The sequence below is a fragment of the Canis lupus genome, chromosome 16, assembly GCF_048164855.1.
Source record: "Canis lupus baileyi chromosome 16, mCanLup2.hap1, whole genome shotgun sequence".
NCBI lineage: Eukaryota > Metazoa > Chordata > Mammalia > Carnivora > Canidae > Canis > Canis lupus.
Genome location: NC_132853.1, coordinates 14,778,687 through 14,795,410, shown reverse-complemented (window position 1 = coordinate 14,795,410; position 16,724 = coordinate 14,778,687). Strand labels below are relative to the sequence as shown.

The 16,724-nt window shown below is 41.8% G+C and overlaps 1 protein-coding gene and 1 long non-coding RNA gene across 9 annotated transcripts in view; one reads left to right on the top strand and one right to left on the bottom strand.

The window, feature by feature from the left end:
- SMG6 (SMG6 nonsense mediated mRNA decay factor) overlaps positions 1–16,724 on the bottom strand; it is a 243,179-nt gene that overhangs the window by 180,092 nt on the left and 46,363 nt on the right. For all 8 annotated transcript variants that reach the window (XR_012008521.1, XR_012008522.1, XR_012008523.1 and 5 more), the window contains exons 9-10: positions 10,996–11,057; positions 4,070–4,215 (exon numbers count right to left, since the gene is read on the bottom strand). Coding sequence is in view for 5 of the 8 variants with exons in the window: in XM_072779018.1 (XP_072635119.1) it covers positions 4,070–4,215; positions 10,996–11,057 (208 nt within the window). In the remaining 3 variants the exon portion in view is untranslated. The remainder of the gene's footprint in view (positions 1–4,069; positions 4,216–10,995; positions 11,058–16,724) is intronic.
- LOC140606122 (uncharacterized) lies at positions 373–1,757 on the top strand. Its single transcript, XR_012008532.1, has 2 exons — positions 373–613; positions 1,327–1,757. It is a non-coding gene; the product is annotated as an uncharacterized lncRNA (long non-coding RNA).

Sequence of the window (16,724 nt, the reverse complement as noted above, 5' to 3'; positions counted from 1 at the left end):
ACTGATAGAGGAGGAAAAGGAGTAGGAAAAAGAGGGGGCCAGGGCACAGAAAAGGGAAGTTATTCCTGTGGTGGCCAATGAATAACATCCAACGATTTATAGGAAGTATAATCCAATAATACAGTAAAATAAAACAGTGTGTGCCTGAGATGGTTTTGATTCTAGGAATTATAAAACATATTTTTTAAAAAGAGAGAGAGGAAGAGGGAGAGAGAAAAAGGGGAGGGAGGGTGGGGTGGCGGGGTGGCCAGATTGGAGCAAATTGGGCACAGATGGGGGATGCAATGGGTTTCAGTGATGCCCTACCACAAACGTTGCTTCAATTATTCCTCTTTAAGAAACTAGAGTTTATTTCCTTAAATTACAGAATTTTTGAAAAATTAAAATTCTTGGAGTATCTGTGGTTTAGACCAACAGTTCACCCTCCAGCATCATGTCAGCCAATCAGATGGCCACTGAAGTGTTAAATACTGAGGCACGTGGAGAAGGCCCCATTTCTCCCTTCAGGCTCTGGAATGTTGTAGAGAGATTACCAATTGTGACATCACTCTGGGAACCACCTATCTCACCACCATCCATCACTCTCCAAAGGACAATTTTGGATACGGGCCAGGTAAGGAACACACTGTTCAGTGAGAGCTGGCTTGTCCAGAACTGTGGCCTTCTTCATCCATGCATTCAATACAGACTTACTGAGTGCCTAGTAAATACTGGGCACTTTGCTAAGAGCCCCCAAACATCTCTCAATTATCTGTCTCCAACCACTTCAGTGCAGGATTCCAAACTCTAGAGTTCCACTAAAGTAGAATTTTTGCAAAGGGCCCATATGGGAGGAGGAGATAGAGGTTTCCCCCACCAATGGCCCTCAAAACCCATGAATTTTGAGATCACTGCTGAGACCTGAAAGTTTAGTTGGTTAAATGATGTAGCAGAACTCAATTTATTTTCCCCTGTGTTCTGAGGGGGCAAATCTGACCTCATATCTTCTGCCTCCCTGAGCTCCAGGTAGAACTATAACCTGGGAAAGGGGAAAAGATGCCTTTTACCTGTCACTAGCTAAGTATTTTTCCTCCATTTTTACTTGTGCAGTGTCCAATGCTTTTAAATAGTTCTATGTCTCTCTTGACCACGAGGAAAGCACATTTAAAAAGTAATCACATTATAGTGTTAGTAGCATTTCTACCCCTGAACTATTGATATTTTGAAAAAAGGACAATTATACAAAGGCTGGCACTGAACACACACAAAAATGAATCAAAGGCATCAACAAATAACATACTTTTTTAGTAAGGATGTCCCTGTTGCTCTTCAAATCATACTCCTTAGGTACCACATCTACAAGGAAGGCCCAGGCACAGACTGAAAGGATCCCGACTGTCTTGGGGACCACAGATCACCTCTGCTTCAAGCTGGAATATTCCTTCTCCACAGAGTCCAGGAACTGACATATGCAAACACCCACCCAGTAGGACATGTCCAAGAAAGAATGGAAAGAAAAATGATGGTCCAGATGTTCTGTAACTCGCAGTGACTGCCAAATCACCAAGACCCCAAGCACCTGGGAGGGCCAGGCAACATCAGGCCCTTGCTTCCTGGTTTCAGACAGCCAGGGTTCTGTGGCTGGGTGGCGACTCTGACAGCAAGCAGACTGGCCTGGAGAGAAGCCTTCAGAAGGGCACCAGCTGACAGGACTTGGGGGCTGAACACTGAGGGCTGATTTATCACTTCCTTACTCATAAAAATGTGATTCAAACTGCTGCTGATTAGTGAAGGATTTAAATCTTTACCCTCTCCCCAACCCCCTTCCCTCTCCACCCCCGGCACAGATGCTGCTACTCAGCCACAACACCCCCTTCTTGCCACTGTCCGTGCAAGCACAGCACAGGGGCCCAGAGAAGATGACTCATGTGCTGGGAAATGGAAAAGTGCATCTTCCCACCAACCAGCCCCGCTGAGTGCTCTGCTCACCCCTCTCCCCATGGCAGCCCACACAGTGGGGTCTGGACAGCCGCCTCAACTGCACACCGGGTACTTGGCAGCACATCCGAAGAGCTCTCTGTCCTACTAGAGTGTTATATCCTATGGCCCAGGCTGTTTTTCCCTAAAACATTCTTGGAGCTTCTGACCATCTCAGCTCGTGCTTCCCTGGGCTCCAGGTGCCTCATGTAGGTGACCATCAGGACAGGGCCAGAAATGAGTAGTCTCAAGCACAGGCTTTGACATATCGTTCTAAGCTAGCAGGTCCTCATTATGACCAACCATGGATAGAAAAGAGTCCTAAAAAAAAAACCTTGGCCTCAAACGGTAGAACCACCTTTTTTCTTCTTTCTCTGTTCTCACCATCTCACCTTCCTTTTACCCATATTTTCTTAACCTTTACTTAACAGCAGCTATAAGAAAAGGATTCACTGGTGGCCTATCAAAAGGCCAAGGTATTCCTTTTCATGGAGCAGAAGCTGCTGACAACAGATGCTTCACAGGCAAGAGCTGCAGGTCCTTTACACTCACACCTCCTGAGACTACAGGTCACTTGAGGATGGAATGATATTGTGGCAGGGGCTACAGTTCTGTGACAGGCAACTCACTTTTTAATTGTTTCCTGCTGTTACAGGGAGGCAGGCAAATAAATAGGAGGGCACCACAGGAGGCCCCATCTTCTGACCAGTGAGCTTCCCACTTAGAAGAACCAGCAGAGTAATGATGAACGAATCAATCTCCCTCCCCTTTGGACTTCATAGCTCACCATGACAGCACTTCACAAACTTTATTTCCTCCTTCCTGGAAACCACTACTGCCCCTCAAGATTGCATGCTTCCTCACAGGTATTCTCAGGAATAATTAGCCAAGCTCAAAAAGGCACCTAAGTCTCTGCATCTAGACTTCTGCTGGGAATTCTAAATGCTGTAGCAGGCAGCACAAGAGGAGAGTATCCTCTAAGATTCACATATGATTGAAAACCCAGGCAGACTAGCAGAGGACTTACAGAAAGAGTCCCAGGAGGAGCTAAATTTCAAGGGAAAGTGTGGCACATACACTCATCAGAGGAGAAATCCTCCACCTTCAACACCAGTAAACTGAGGCATAACCCCCAAGTACAAATGGGAAGGGAAATAAATCAACTTCAGAGTGAGAAAAGATGCAACAAGAGAACTAGCGACAGAAAGGCCAGGTCTGTTTTACAATAGAATCTGCAGAGGATAATTTCCACTTCTTGGCATTTCAGATAACAACCTTCCAGTCCTGAGACCAAACACTCTCTGTCAATGCTCTGAAACAATTCTTTGGCAGTGTGGGCCAAATAAACACACAAAACAATGTCACCCTCATGCTACATATTTCTGTCAAGTCAAACCACATCATCCTTACCTAAGGGGGGTGGAGGGGAGGGAAGTGATCCTGGTAACATCCTTCAACAGTGACCTGGTCATCAGAACATTTAAAAATCCTGACAGTCAGCCCCTCCCTCCACCCCCCCCCCCATGTCAAAAAAACCCAGTGTTCAGAAAAGCATGTCAAATGGACACCAGTATAATAGCCAAATTCTAGGCCTGGTGATTTTTGTGCTTCCAGTCTGAGTCACCAAAGCTCATCAATTCACTGTTCATACTCCCTGGCAGGCTCCCACAAGGGATAGCCCATAGGGAACTAGACTTTTCCATACTGAACAAACAGGGTACATGAGTCCAGAAACAGCTATTCCCAATCCCTGCCAAGCGTATGGTCTCTGCAATGAAACATTTCAGCAATGCTTCTCCCCTGGGAGAGGCTCTGGGTCTGTAGCCTCCAAGAGGCCTTGCTGCTGGCTTTAGCATGGCCAGATGTGCAACAGCATCTCTGGGTTGCAAATTAAGCTCTATACCCATGATTCCTTCCTTTCATCCCACCCAAGCACTAGAGAGTCATACAGATTTCAGAGAGTAAATTAAAAATCTGAGAAGCAATGATAGGGGTGTGTGTGTGTGTGTACACACACGCATGTGTATAAGGGGGAATGTAGTGGTATAGTAGCATTGGAAAGCAGCCAGATTCAGCTTTATCTGTGTAGATAAAGACGCCAGCCATTCCTTACCTTTCAGCTGAGAGTTGTGTACAGCAAACATGTTGATGGTCATAAGCTGCAGCATGCGGGTACTTCCAATAGGAGGTGGGCTGTGCTGCAGCAGCACCTGGAATTCCTTGAGGACTTTCTCAGCCACCGCAGGGAATGTCTCCATCCTGCAAATACAGCCAGCTCATTCAGGGAGGCACATGCCCAAGAGCGGTTGGTGAGCATACGTGCAAATTCTCACCCCACCTCACCCTGCTATTAATGCCTAGGGGATTTTCTTTCACAAACCTTCCTGGTATCCTAAGGTTGTGACCATATTTAAAAGAAAGAATTGATCAGGGATCAGAGATGGAAACAACTCAACCTGTGGATATATCACTATGAACTATTAGGCTTTGGTATGCTATTTCCTAACCCCTGGTAATCAATCACTGGATTCAAGCTGAAATCAAAGTTTCTCTCTGAAACATTCAGTTTTTGTGAATAGTGAACAAACTTCCTTAAAGCTCTACAACATACATATTCCCCAGACTCCCTGATATGAAAACTGTATTCTATAAAAAGAGGTTCATGAATCTAGAGAGTCTTCACTCAAGGCTTCTCTTCAGGAAACCAGACATAGTTCTGCTGCTATCTTTTAGGTACTATTGCACTAATTGTTCCACCTAGGGATCCCAGACTTCCCCTCAAAGAAACCTTAGACCAAGGGCCCCCATGATCTGTTTCAGTCTTTCCTGTGTTGCTGTCCTCCCTCTCACAAGTCTCTGCTCATCAGGGTCTGTATGTTTTCAGGCCAGTGGAAATCTAATGCCCTGGCCAACTGCCACTCCCAATACAGGAAGAGTCTGTAATGTAGGGAGGTAGAAATCCCGCCAGTGACCTAGGGCTCCTAAAGAGAGGTCATTCAAACCACCGCTTGCCAAATGTGGCCACTGGATCCCAAACAGTGGTGCATGCCTGGAGCTCCTCTGGCAACATGAATAAACCACAGCTCAAGTCCTCAGAAAATAAAAAGCAAATTCAAACTTGGTGCTAGAGAGAGAAACCAGGCACATGGGCCTTAGAGCCATGCTGAACAATTCATGGTCAGCAAAATATCTTTTATCCATCCTCTACCCCCATCCCCCAAACAAACAAACTCCTTGTGGTACACTGGGGGGTGGCATAAGGAACAGCTCCAGGCTGGATTAATAAATAGCTTCTGGAAAGCCACAGGAAAGGGAATCCTTCTCAAAAGATACAAAATGGTTTCAAGTCCTAAACCTTGGTTTTCACCTGAACCTTGGCCCTTCCCCCACTGAGTAGTACCCTCCCCAGGTTAGAAAAAAACTCCAGAGCTTTCTGGCATCTTAGCAATATTCCTTCCCTGCCCTTGGATGGCAACTCCTATTACTGACCTTTGGGTACCCAGGAGTCATGCCACAGTTATGGGTCATTTACAGTTTATACTCCAGTTCCCTTCTCTGCTGAGCTCCTCATTTTCATTGGCACAAAACATGCCATGCCATGTATTTTTTTTCCCCAACGTGCCATTTCAAGTGTCCCTCCACAAAAAAACAAGGAAAAAAAAAAGAGCCTTGTTTTTACTTCCAAAAGTTTCAGAACCATTAAAACTTGGTAGGTTTGGAATGGCAGAGAGTGATATGTTTGGGGCTGGAATGGATCCATTTTTCCCCATGGGCTATAACAAAGGTTTCATTTTAAATCTTGACACTGTGCAGCACTCTTTCTGGTCAGAGGTGGGGAGGGGGGCTAGCACTTCTCATTCCGAGAATAGCAGTGTTCACTCTGCTTGAAAAGCAGTCACAATGGGCAAGTTTCAGAGCCATGTGTCTCAGCGTTGAAAGGCAGTGGAGAGCCAGCACAGAACGACATGATGGAAGTGTCACATGGGACAGTCCTGCTTCGAAGCTGTGTCTGAGGAAGCCTCTTCCCTGGGATGGAAATTGACTCCAATAACTCCCCAGGTCAGACTGAAGTCTCGAATGAGCATCAGGTCAAATAGCCACATCTTTTTTTCTTTTTTTTTTTAACTTAAAAAAAAAATAAAAGCTCCTCCCTTTGCCTTTCAACTAGTTCAACATGATTAAAACAAAAGAAAAATCAAATATATAAGGATAAATGTTGAATTAACTTCAATTCTGAGAAGATGAATCCACTCAGACTAAAGCAGCTTTGTTGGGCAATAACTGAGGGATACACAGATAAAAGATCCTTCCTCAGAGCTCAGTAATGGGGTTTCTGCTTCCCAGTTTTAGTGACAAAATCAGCATTCGGCCTCAAACTACCTGTAAGTAGTTTTACGTCTTTCTCTTTGCTCCACTCAATATTACAGAATAAAAATTATACTAAAATGGAAATAAATACAATGTAAAATTTATGTTTAAAGTTTTATAAAATTATAAAAGAAGTAACAGCAGTAGTAGCAGAGGAGGAAAGTATAAAAAGATGGTAATTTATAACCAAAAAAAAATTGAAACAGCCTCAAATGCCCAATAATCACAGATCATTAAGATGGCACATCCATAAAATTGAATATTATTTTTTAATTTTTCATTTAAACTCAAGTTAATTAACATATAGTGTATTATTAGCTTCAGAGGCAGAATTTAGTGATTCATCAGTTACATTGGAGCATATAACACCCAGTGCTCAAATTCTGTTTTTAAAAGTTGTATTAGATTTTTAATCACGTGGGGGAAAGTTCAATATATATTAAATGAAAACAAGGTAGTTTAATATCATTTGTTATGCATATTTGTAAAAATAAATTTATGATATGTATAGATAAAAAAGATAAAAATATACATCAAGTGTTAAGTGTGAAGAAGTTATCTCTGGAGAGTGAGAAGATGGGTAATTTTTTATTTCTTCTTTTGCTGGGTTTTCTTAATATTTTACAATGAGTACTGTAGATTCTGGAAGTAAGCAGATTTTCCCTACAATGAATATGTCTGGCTTTTGTATTTAAAACTTTTATAATTTTAAAAATAAATCAAGACATAAACATTGCATTTTTCACAATTCAAAGACCAAAATAAATATATCAGTCTTTGAATTCTAAGAGAACTTGAAGCTGTGCAAATAGCGTGACTAAGCAAGCAAGTAAAAACTAAAGTGGTAACTTTAACCAAGGCAATAATGGGAAGCAAAATGACTGTATTCGTCACAAATCAAGTCTCCAGGCTGCCGGTTTCCCAGTCTCTTCAGTGGAGTTCAAGCACAGGTCTGATCTGCCTCTCACCAGGAAAGCAAGCATCTGTGGGAGCTATACGGAACTCCCGACTGAATTCTCTGCCTGAGCCTGAGAGGATTCTGTCCCTATCCTTAAAAATTGCAGAAGATACAATCATTTTCAGGATAAGCCTTTTGCAGACTTAAGTGACTGCTTTCTGAAGTGATCTCTAGAGACACCTTGTCTCATTTGAATGGCAGTTTCAAGAAACCAGTCTTTCGGACAACACCAGGACCTAAACTAGGAGTGGGAGTGACTCAGACAGTGACTAACGGGACAGGACCCAACCTCTCAGATGCTGAGGAACACAGCTGGGCTAGATGACATTCTCTGCAGAAAAGAATCAGGCTTCCTAAATTTTTTCAACTTCTTCATTTTTAAAAACTGAACAAGATAGGAGAAATCCAGTAGCTAAACAAAAACAAACACAACTAAATCATGTGACAGGATACAGAGGAGAAAAAAATCATAGTGCTACAGGACATAAGGACCGGAATGGACCTTGGACATCATCTATTTAAACTGCTGATATGGAAACTGAAGCCCAAAGAGGCTTTTACTTGTTCCCTCTCGAGGTCTTATAATTAGAGGTGAAAAACAAACTCTTTCCGGCACCCAATTCCATCTTTTGCTCTGAACCTCTTTTTCACTGGACACTGAGGGAGACTTGTGTTGCATGCAGTAGGCATTCAAGTGGGTACAGACGCAATTTGGAACACCTGGCACAGAGGAGGCACAAGCCCAGAGAGCAATGCAACCCGGGGCTTTTCCCAAAAGGCAGGCGGGACAGTGGATGTGTCTTCAGCTGCTCCCCATTACAATCTCCTCACTCTTAATTCGTTTTCAACGCCTCCCACATTTCACATCTTCTCGGTAATTAGGCAACAGTCCATGTTGTTGTGTGTGGCTTGGGCTGTTTTTCTAGTCTTACAGACTACTATTACTTTTTTTTCCCCCAATAGAAGTTACTGCTGTTTCTGCCTTCCAGAATAAATATGGGGGCTCAATTCTTTTCCCTCCAGGAGAGCACAAGAAGAATACTTACCAAGGGGCTAGAGTGCCTAGAATTTACATATATTTTCCTCATGTGAACACAACTGTAACTCATTTTTTATGAAGGTGAAACTAGACTGGCCTATGCCTTATCTTTTTGCCAACAGAATATGCTATATGCAGGAATGGAAGATGTCCTGGACCACAGCAAACCACTTCTGACAAATGAGATTATCTATTCCTTTTTAAAGCCTTCCAGAGAAGAAAATTCCCAAACATGTTCCCTCTGTGAAATTTTCTTACACCTATCCCAAAATCTCTTTAGCTATAATATAAGCCTATTTTCTCTTGCTGTCATTCTATAGAAATAAAAACTATCTGGTTGACTCTTTTAAACACAGGGTACCACACAGGGTACCTCTAAAGAGACCTTTTTTTAACCTTAATTTCTTGTTCTTGTGTGTCTAAGATTTTATTTTTAAGCAATCTCTATACCCAGGATGGGGCTTGAACCTACAACCCTGAGATCAAGAGTTGCACGCCCCCCCCCCCAACTGAGTCAGCCAGGTGCCCCTTATCTTAATTTTAAGATTAATTTTTCCTCTCAGAAATAATTTTCTAGCTTTTTAGTCATTATTGTGGTTCTTTCCCAAAGTTCCTCCAAAATCTATGTATCTATGTGAATTTTTAAAGGGAACAAAAGTAAGATTCTACCTAATACTTAAACTTGACAAAAATATATTGTAAATATTTCCACATTCTAGACCAAGTTTATAACTTCTTTAGCCCCCCAAATCTCTAAAAGAACAGTAGTTCCCAATGCAGAGCAATTTTGCCTCCCAGGGAACATTTGGCATTGTCTGATGACATTTGTAATTGTCATGACTGGTAAGGAGAGGAAGGGATACTACAGGCATGTAGTGTGTGGAAGCCTGGGATGCTGTTAAACATCCTACAAAGCACAGGACAGCCTCCAACAACAAAGAATGATTAAGGCTCAAAAATACCAATGATATAACGGTAGAAAAATACTGACTCAGAATACCACAGTACGTGAAAATGGACAGAACACAGGAAAAGGAAAAAAGGAGAGAAATACAGAGTAGAAAGGCAGGAAGGTAGTAAGAAAGATTTTTTTTTTTTGAGAGAAAAAATGAGAAAATTATGATAAAAATCTGAGAAAAAAGATGATAAAAAAAGGAGCCATAGTTCCTATTTTAAGCGCAGCATAATAGTTGTTTCTTGCTGTGATGTGATTATATGAAATGACATTGATATTATCTTGCCCATCTTGTAACTTCAGCTTTACATGACCCACTAGTGATTGGCCTGGGTCTACTATAACCTACTAGAACACTAGATCCTTCTTTCTAGTCTTTCATAGTCTATCCATTTCTTGTAATGATTTACTCATTCATATAGCAAATATTTTACTGAGTACCTACTGTGTGCCAGGCACTAGGGATACAATAGTGTATCTATTTTTAGTTTATCTATTTTAGTTTATCCATTTTTACTCAAAATAGGAACTATTTTGAGTAAAAACTCCAGGGTAGAGCTTACAGGGAGGGTGGGGAGAAGGGAGAAGCTACTGACACACCTGATTTCCTTTCCCCAAGTTAGTTACTTTACACTTAGTTCTCCTAATAGAGATGCATCAGTTGGCACTACTTCAAGTTTCCCAAGCGATTTCAAAATCAAGACTACCCCTGTGCTAGCTATCACTGTCACTCTTGCCCAGGCTGATGACAAATGAGTATGTACTAAGCATGCTTTCTGGTTCATCATCCATGGAACAGGGATTCCTGAAGGACAAAGCCTTTTAGCTTCTCCCACTAAGGAAACCTTCTAGAGCATTACAGATAGAAGGCTATGACAGAAGGTGAGGGAAACACTAACAACAATCTATAATCCAAAAGATATCACCTTCAAGTGTAGCTCATGATAAAACCTCCAACTGAGAAAATATGAAAACACAGTAGAAGCCCTATCAGAGAGTACTGCCACTTATTCATCTCCTAGACTACAGAAGCATTAGCATACACCTCTATTGTGGTGTGCAGGCATTCATCAGGCTATAAGATCAATCACTAGTTTTATACAGTGAGGAAAAACTCTGATCCACCAAAACATGATCTTGTTTGATACATCAAAACATCATCTTTCTAGGGATTTAATGGGAAGTAACAGGGTTTTGCACATACCACCTTCCCTGAGATTTCTATGTAAATCCATGGCGGATGGGGAACCAAAGAAACCTCTTAGCATTAAGAGATCAGCAATACGGTGCAGGAACCTGAGCAGAGGAGAAAGGAGTATAGTTCAGAAGAAAGAGAAAATGTTACTCTTCACTTTAAGGGACAATTAGTGGATACCATTCTCCCCAAGGAGGACTCCTGGCAGCTGTAACCAGGGACTGAGTATGACTTCCTTAAGGAGCTCACTAGGGGCTGAGCTGGAAGGCAGAGGAAAGAGAAACCAAAGCGATTAGAGGGGGGGGGGGTGTTTAAAAAGGGGCTTTAGTAGAGAAAGAAGAGACAGACAGATGCGGAATAGTATTTCCCAAACTTCACGAGCAGAGTGAGTGAAGAGAAGGTGGAGGCCTCTAAGAATTCACACCCTGTGCCCTCAGTTACAAACACAGTCTAGTTGCTAACAATATTAAATTCCAAAATGACTTGTAATGTAGGAAAATAAAATAAACATCCTGCACACTTACCCAATCCGGGTAAACAGCTTCCCATGGGCATGGAGAAAACTGAGGATGAACCTTTTGTTCAGCTGCATGGGAAAAAGAGAGAGGAGAAAACAATTAAACTTTCCCCAGTTTCCTGTTACTGAACAGAGTCCCTAGTGACACAATAACCTGGCCAGGGTCTAAGGGGTGGGCACTAGAGATGGGAACCAAATGAACATGCCCAAAGTCTCACACAGACCCAGGGCACATGCCCAACAGCAGCTGATCAGCTGAGCCAACATGACGGCAGGCTCGGTGAGTGGACAGCACCCTCTGCTGGCAGTGGTGTCTGTGTACAGGGAATGAAGTGATGGCAGCTCTCTGATCCAGGAGTCAGTCACTCTGGCCCCACAATGATGGAAATGAAACAGAGATAAAGATAGGGAAAATACTTTAATTTTGTAAGTCCCTAATCTTATTTATAAGCTATTTTTCTACCTACCCAAGAAAGCAGGACTATTGTAACCACCAATAAAGTAACTCAGCACTAGCTAACTCATCAAATTGTACTTCTCCAGCTTTTAGGACAAAAATTCAAGCTCTACAGCAGCCCCGATGGCTCAGCGGTTTAGCGCTGCCTTCAGCCGAGGGCGTGATCCTGGAGACCTGGGATCAAGTCCCACGTCGGGCTCCCTACATGGAGCCTGCTTCTCCCTCTGCCTGTGTTTCTGCCTCTCTCTCTCTTTCTGTGTCTCTCATGAATAAATAAATAAATCTTTTAAAAAAATTATTAAAAAAAAATTCAAGCTCTAGGTCTAGAGCTGAAAATTCAAAAGTCTACAGGGACCAGGTACAAAATAGGCTACCAGAGACAGTAGTGCTCACTGCTTGTTCCACTCTAGTTCTGCTCTTCAGAAGCCTAGAGACCATCATCTCTTCTCCCCTTCCTCTTTTAAAGAAAAGCCAAAAGCTAGGTTTTATGCGAAACCGTCTCTCTGCCTTTTAAATGTTGGCTACAAATGGAAAAAATTTAGACATTAGGCAAGCCAAAAACACGCATTTCCCAGCCACATCTAGCTCATGAGCTACCAAATTTAAAATCTTCAGTTCAAGGTTCCAGAAAATGCTTCTATCAAAACCAAGGGGAAAGATTCCTCTGATCAAACCAAAGGGGGGGCGGGGGGAGGAATTCAACTAAAAAAAAAGTGGAGGTAATCTAAAGACCAAACCTTGTTGTCACCTTCTCCAGTTTCCTAGAACCAAAATGCTCAGGGCCCTCTAGCCAAATAGAAAGAGGAGTCAAGTATCTTGATCTCAGGGGAGTGCTCAGAGCAAGGAATAGGCCAGAAACCCTGGATACTTTGCCCAACAGGACAAACTCTTCTGGTTTACCCTCTTGCAAAAGAGAACACCAATTAAATCATGGCAGCTCTATGTATTTCATATGGAAACTAGGTGTGGGTAAAGAAATGTATTCATACCTCACCATAACTTCAACAGCAAACTCTATACAAGCTTTAGTCTCTTTTCTTGCTTAAATTATATTTAATCAGCAATAATAGATCGAGCATTGATTCACATAGCAAAAAAGCTTAAGGTACTTCATTGATGGTAACCTGTCTCTACAGTGAGGTGACTCTTGACCAAGGACACTGGGTTCCATGAAAAGAAGGAAAATTGCTGGAAAACAAAGGAACCGCTGTGAAATAAACTGCCAATGACCATATCACTGTTAGTGGCAAAACCTGGGCTAGAATGCAAGTTTCTAGCTCCACTAGTAAAGGAAGGTGGCGAAAAACATGGACTTTATCAAACCCCTGCCATTTACCTGCTGTAGAATATCAGGCAACTGATCTAACCTCCCTAAGTTTTTCTTTCTACACAACAGAAAGAAATAACAGCACCTATATGTTAATGGATTGGTGTATGACATAAGGCAAGTAAAAACATGCCTGACATGCTATAAACACTCAGCTCTTAGCTGAACATTCTCTCTCCCAATGAATGACAAAGCAAGTGGTAAAATGTTAACAACTGAAGAATCTGGGTAAAGGATATGCAGAATTCCTTGGATTATTACAACTTTTCTATAGATATAAAATTTTTCCAAGATAAAAATGTAAAATAAAATAAAAAGGTAAAAATGTATTATCTTCTCTCTCTATTCCTATTTTTGCTCAATTATCCCTTTCCCACAGCTGAGAATAACCAGGAGGAATGCTGGTTATACTTACACATATAGGGTACTCTGGTAGGCACAGAACGATACTAACTCCCCTCATCCAAGCTAATTACCATTCTCTAAGGCCCAAGGCAGCTCAGAAATTTAAACAGTTTAAACCAGCAAATGAAGAATTAGAACTGGAACCCAGGTATTCCAATTTCAAAAAAAGTTTTTCTTCCCCTGTACTACAAGTATCTCAGGAAGAGAACTGATGAGACCATACATAAAGGAAGGGATAATGAGGGAGTAAGAGTAACTAAAAAGCACTTCAGTTTTACTTTTAAGTTTTCCCATGAGGTAGGAAACTCATACTGTACAACCCACAATATCTCTTTGGTTAAAATTAAGAGCACTGAGAAGCTTTCTTAATACTGTGGTTCTATCAGGGAGCTTGGTTGGCTCAGCAGGGTGGGCTTCCACTCTTGATTTTGGCTCAGGCCAGGATCTCAAGATCGTGGAATCAAGCCCTGCATCAGGCTCTATGCTCAGCATGGAGTCTGCTGGAGATTCTTTCTCTCCCTCTCCCTCTGTGCCTCCTCCCAGCTCAACCTCTAAATAAACAGTCTTAAAAAAAAAATACTGTAGTTCTATCCATATTTCCCAAATACCCTTCACTTAGGGCAATAAATGAAGTCCACTTAACTACCTCAGTTTATATTTGTCATTATTATATTTCAACTGTATTTAGCAGAATGTGGATTTCAATGCATTGTTTTTCAACTAGTGAAAGTGAAGGAAATCTTAGGGAACTTTTTCAAACTGTACACACATTCTCCCTGACCTTGGTTAGTAAGAACCACTGTTTTATTTTTAGTCTGAAAGTATCTGTCACTCTAAACATAGTTTCTCTTTAAAGTCATCAACAATACTTCAAGTCAGAAAAAAGTTAAAAATGCAGATACACAATAGAGAGAGGTAAGGCCTGTTCTATTGAAGAAAGAGATTTATTCTACATTGATCAAATGGGCCTAAGCAACACTGCATGTAAGAATATGAAGTCAGCTAGTACTCCAGGAAAATTTTTGGAAAACAACTGATACCAAGTCCATAGTAGGAAAGTTTTAGTCTAAGCTTCCTCCCTCTCTAACACATCACCCGGTAACGGCTTCCATTTTGGCAACTTTTGGTTCTTAATAATACAATGGTCTCACTAGGGTACAGAAAGAAATGTTACTCTTTGAATGGTGAGACTATCTGCCTCCAGATCTTCCTCACATATTTACATACTGTTCACCAAAAACTAAAAATGCTTCTTGGGTATACCCTGACAGCCAATATGAGAGTTATTAAGGCTCTTGACTCTTCAGTTCAAGTCCAAAATCAATTCACAATGGACTCTTGAGTCTTTTATAAACCATCTAAAGCAATGACCCAAAAAGACACTAATGGCAATAGCTAGATGGGTAGGTCTCTGGATCCTCACAATAAAGTCTATCCTGCCATTAACTATGGAATTATGAGTGAAATGGTGTGGGTTGTTACTCAACTATAAAATTAGAATCTCCACCGCCGGGATCCCTGGGTGGCGCAGTGGTTTGGCGCCTGCCTTTGGCCCAGGGCGCGATCCTGGAGACCCTGGATCGAATCCCACATCGGGCTCCCGGTGCATGGAGCCTGCTTCTCCCTCTGCCTGTGTCTCTGCCTCTCTCTCTCTCTGATGACTATCATAAAATAAATAAAATTAAAAAAAAAAATCTCCACCGCCATCTAACTCAAGAGCTTAAAAAGAATAAAACAAAATAATACAAAGTAAAGCATTCTGAGGAGTAAATATTTTATGTAAGCCCTGGTTAACTGTCAGCCAGAACTGCCTAAGTACTTTGTGAACTATGGAGCAAAGAAGAAGCTGCTTAGAGGCAGCAATACAACACAGGAAGTAAGAATTCCAAAATATGCCCAATTTCAATTCCTAAACAGCTGCTCCTCCTTCTGAATACCTGTGTGGAAAATTGAATTTCTGAGAAGTGAATCATTTTAAAGATAGTAAGAGTACTCAGTACTAAAAGAAATGCCAGTGTGCATTTTTACAGTGTTGTGGGGAGCATAAATTATCATTCTCTTAATTTATCCATGTGGAGCACCTCTACAGATATGCCAAATATTAAAAAAACAAACAACAACAAAAAAACCCATAACTTTGTTATGTTTTAAAAAGGGGGATCTATTCTCTTAGATAGGAGCCGACATAGGTGGAAACCCAAATTTCAATGGTACCAGGACTTTCAGAGCATGCAACCAAAGCCCATCTACCATCTCCATAAAGCACTGAGATCATAGGGTACAGGAAAATGTGAGCACAGAGGTGATGCTGTACACTTTCATCCCTGTGCTCCTCCTATCCCAGGCATGATCAAGAACAAACCAACAAGACGGGATCAGCAGTGCCAAGGAACTTGTCCAAAAACAAAAGATAAATAATATGCCAACTTGCCAACTTCCCATTTATGCTCCAAATCCTAAGACAAGGCCCACTGGCTATGAAGGTATCAGGAGACATTATGTTTCCCTTATTGTTACTATCCCTCAATCAGGAAAGTCTTTGAAGGTAAGATCTAAGGAGAAGACAAAGTGAGGAAAGGGGGCCTGGCACATAAATGTGGAAGTCTATCAGTAAGTCAGTAATGCAATACTCATTTAGTAAAGGTAAAAATTATTCATGGGGTGTCTGGGTGGCTCATTTAAACATCTGCTTTTGGCTCGGGTTGTGATCTTGGGGTCCTGAAACCCACGCTGAACTCCCTGTTCAGTGGGGAGTCAGCTTCTCCTTCTCCCCCTGCCCCTCCTGGCTGCTTGTGCATGAGCGCTCCCTGTCTCAAATAAATAAATTTAATTAATTATTCAGTAGGACTTTCAGTATTCCTCCTTCCAGGATACACATAAAGAAAGAAGTATAGGCAAGCCAGGTAGCGCGACTTAAATGTCTCATAGGAAGACAGAGCAAATTCAAAATCAATCCTTCCATTTCTTACCTGGACCAAACCAAGGCTGAGGTAGAGTAGGGACACTGATTACTTGTCACCTTTAGTTTCTCCACCCCTGAACTATTCTGGGCAAAATGACAGCTCAATTAGTTCTAATTCAGCACAAATTCCACGTAGAGATGTCCTACTTAGACAGCTGGATCTGAGCCATGTGAATTCAAGTGTAAAATACGTCTCTTAAAACCACCTCTTCCATACCCCTTGAAATAATGGCTCTCATTCTCACACTGCAGCTTAGTGCTGCCTCAACAAAGTCTTACTTACGTTAAAGCAATTTACTTGCTATTACTTTATTATCTCTCTTTAAAGCAGGGAGACTGGAGGGAAATTAGGCTAAATGTCAAATCAGCAGTCAGCTCCAGAAAACCCAGCCAACAAGCAGAGAGACAGCAGAACTTAGAGTGCCCAGCTGGCTCTCAGGAGGGAAACTGGCACTAGATATAAGGAAAAGAAGGAACCCCACTCTTTCTCTTCAATGAGGTGATGAAACGGTTTGGTGGCACCAGTCTTACAGCAGACACAGACATGCAGACCTTTGTGAAGACCCTAATGGGAAAGACCATCAC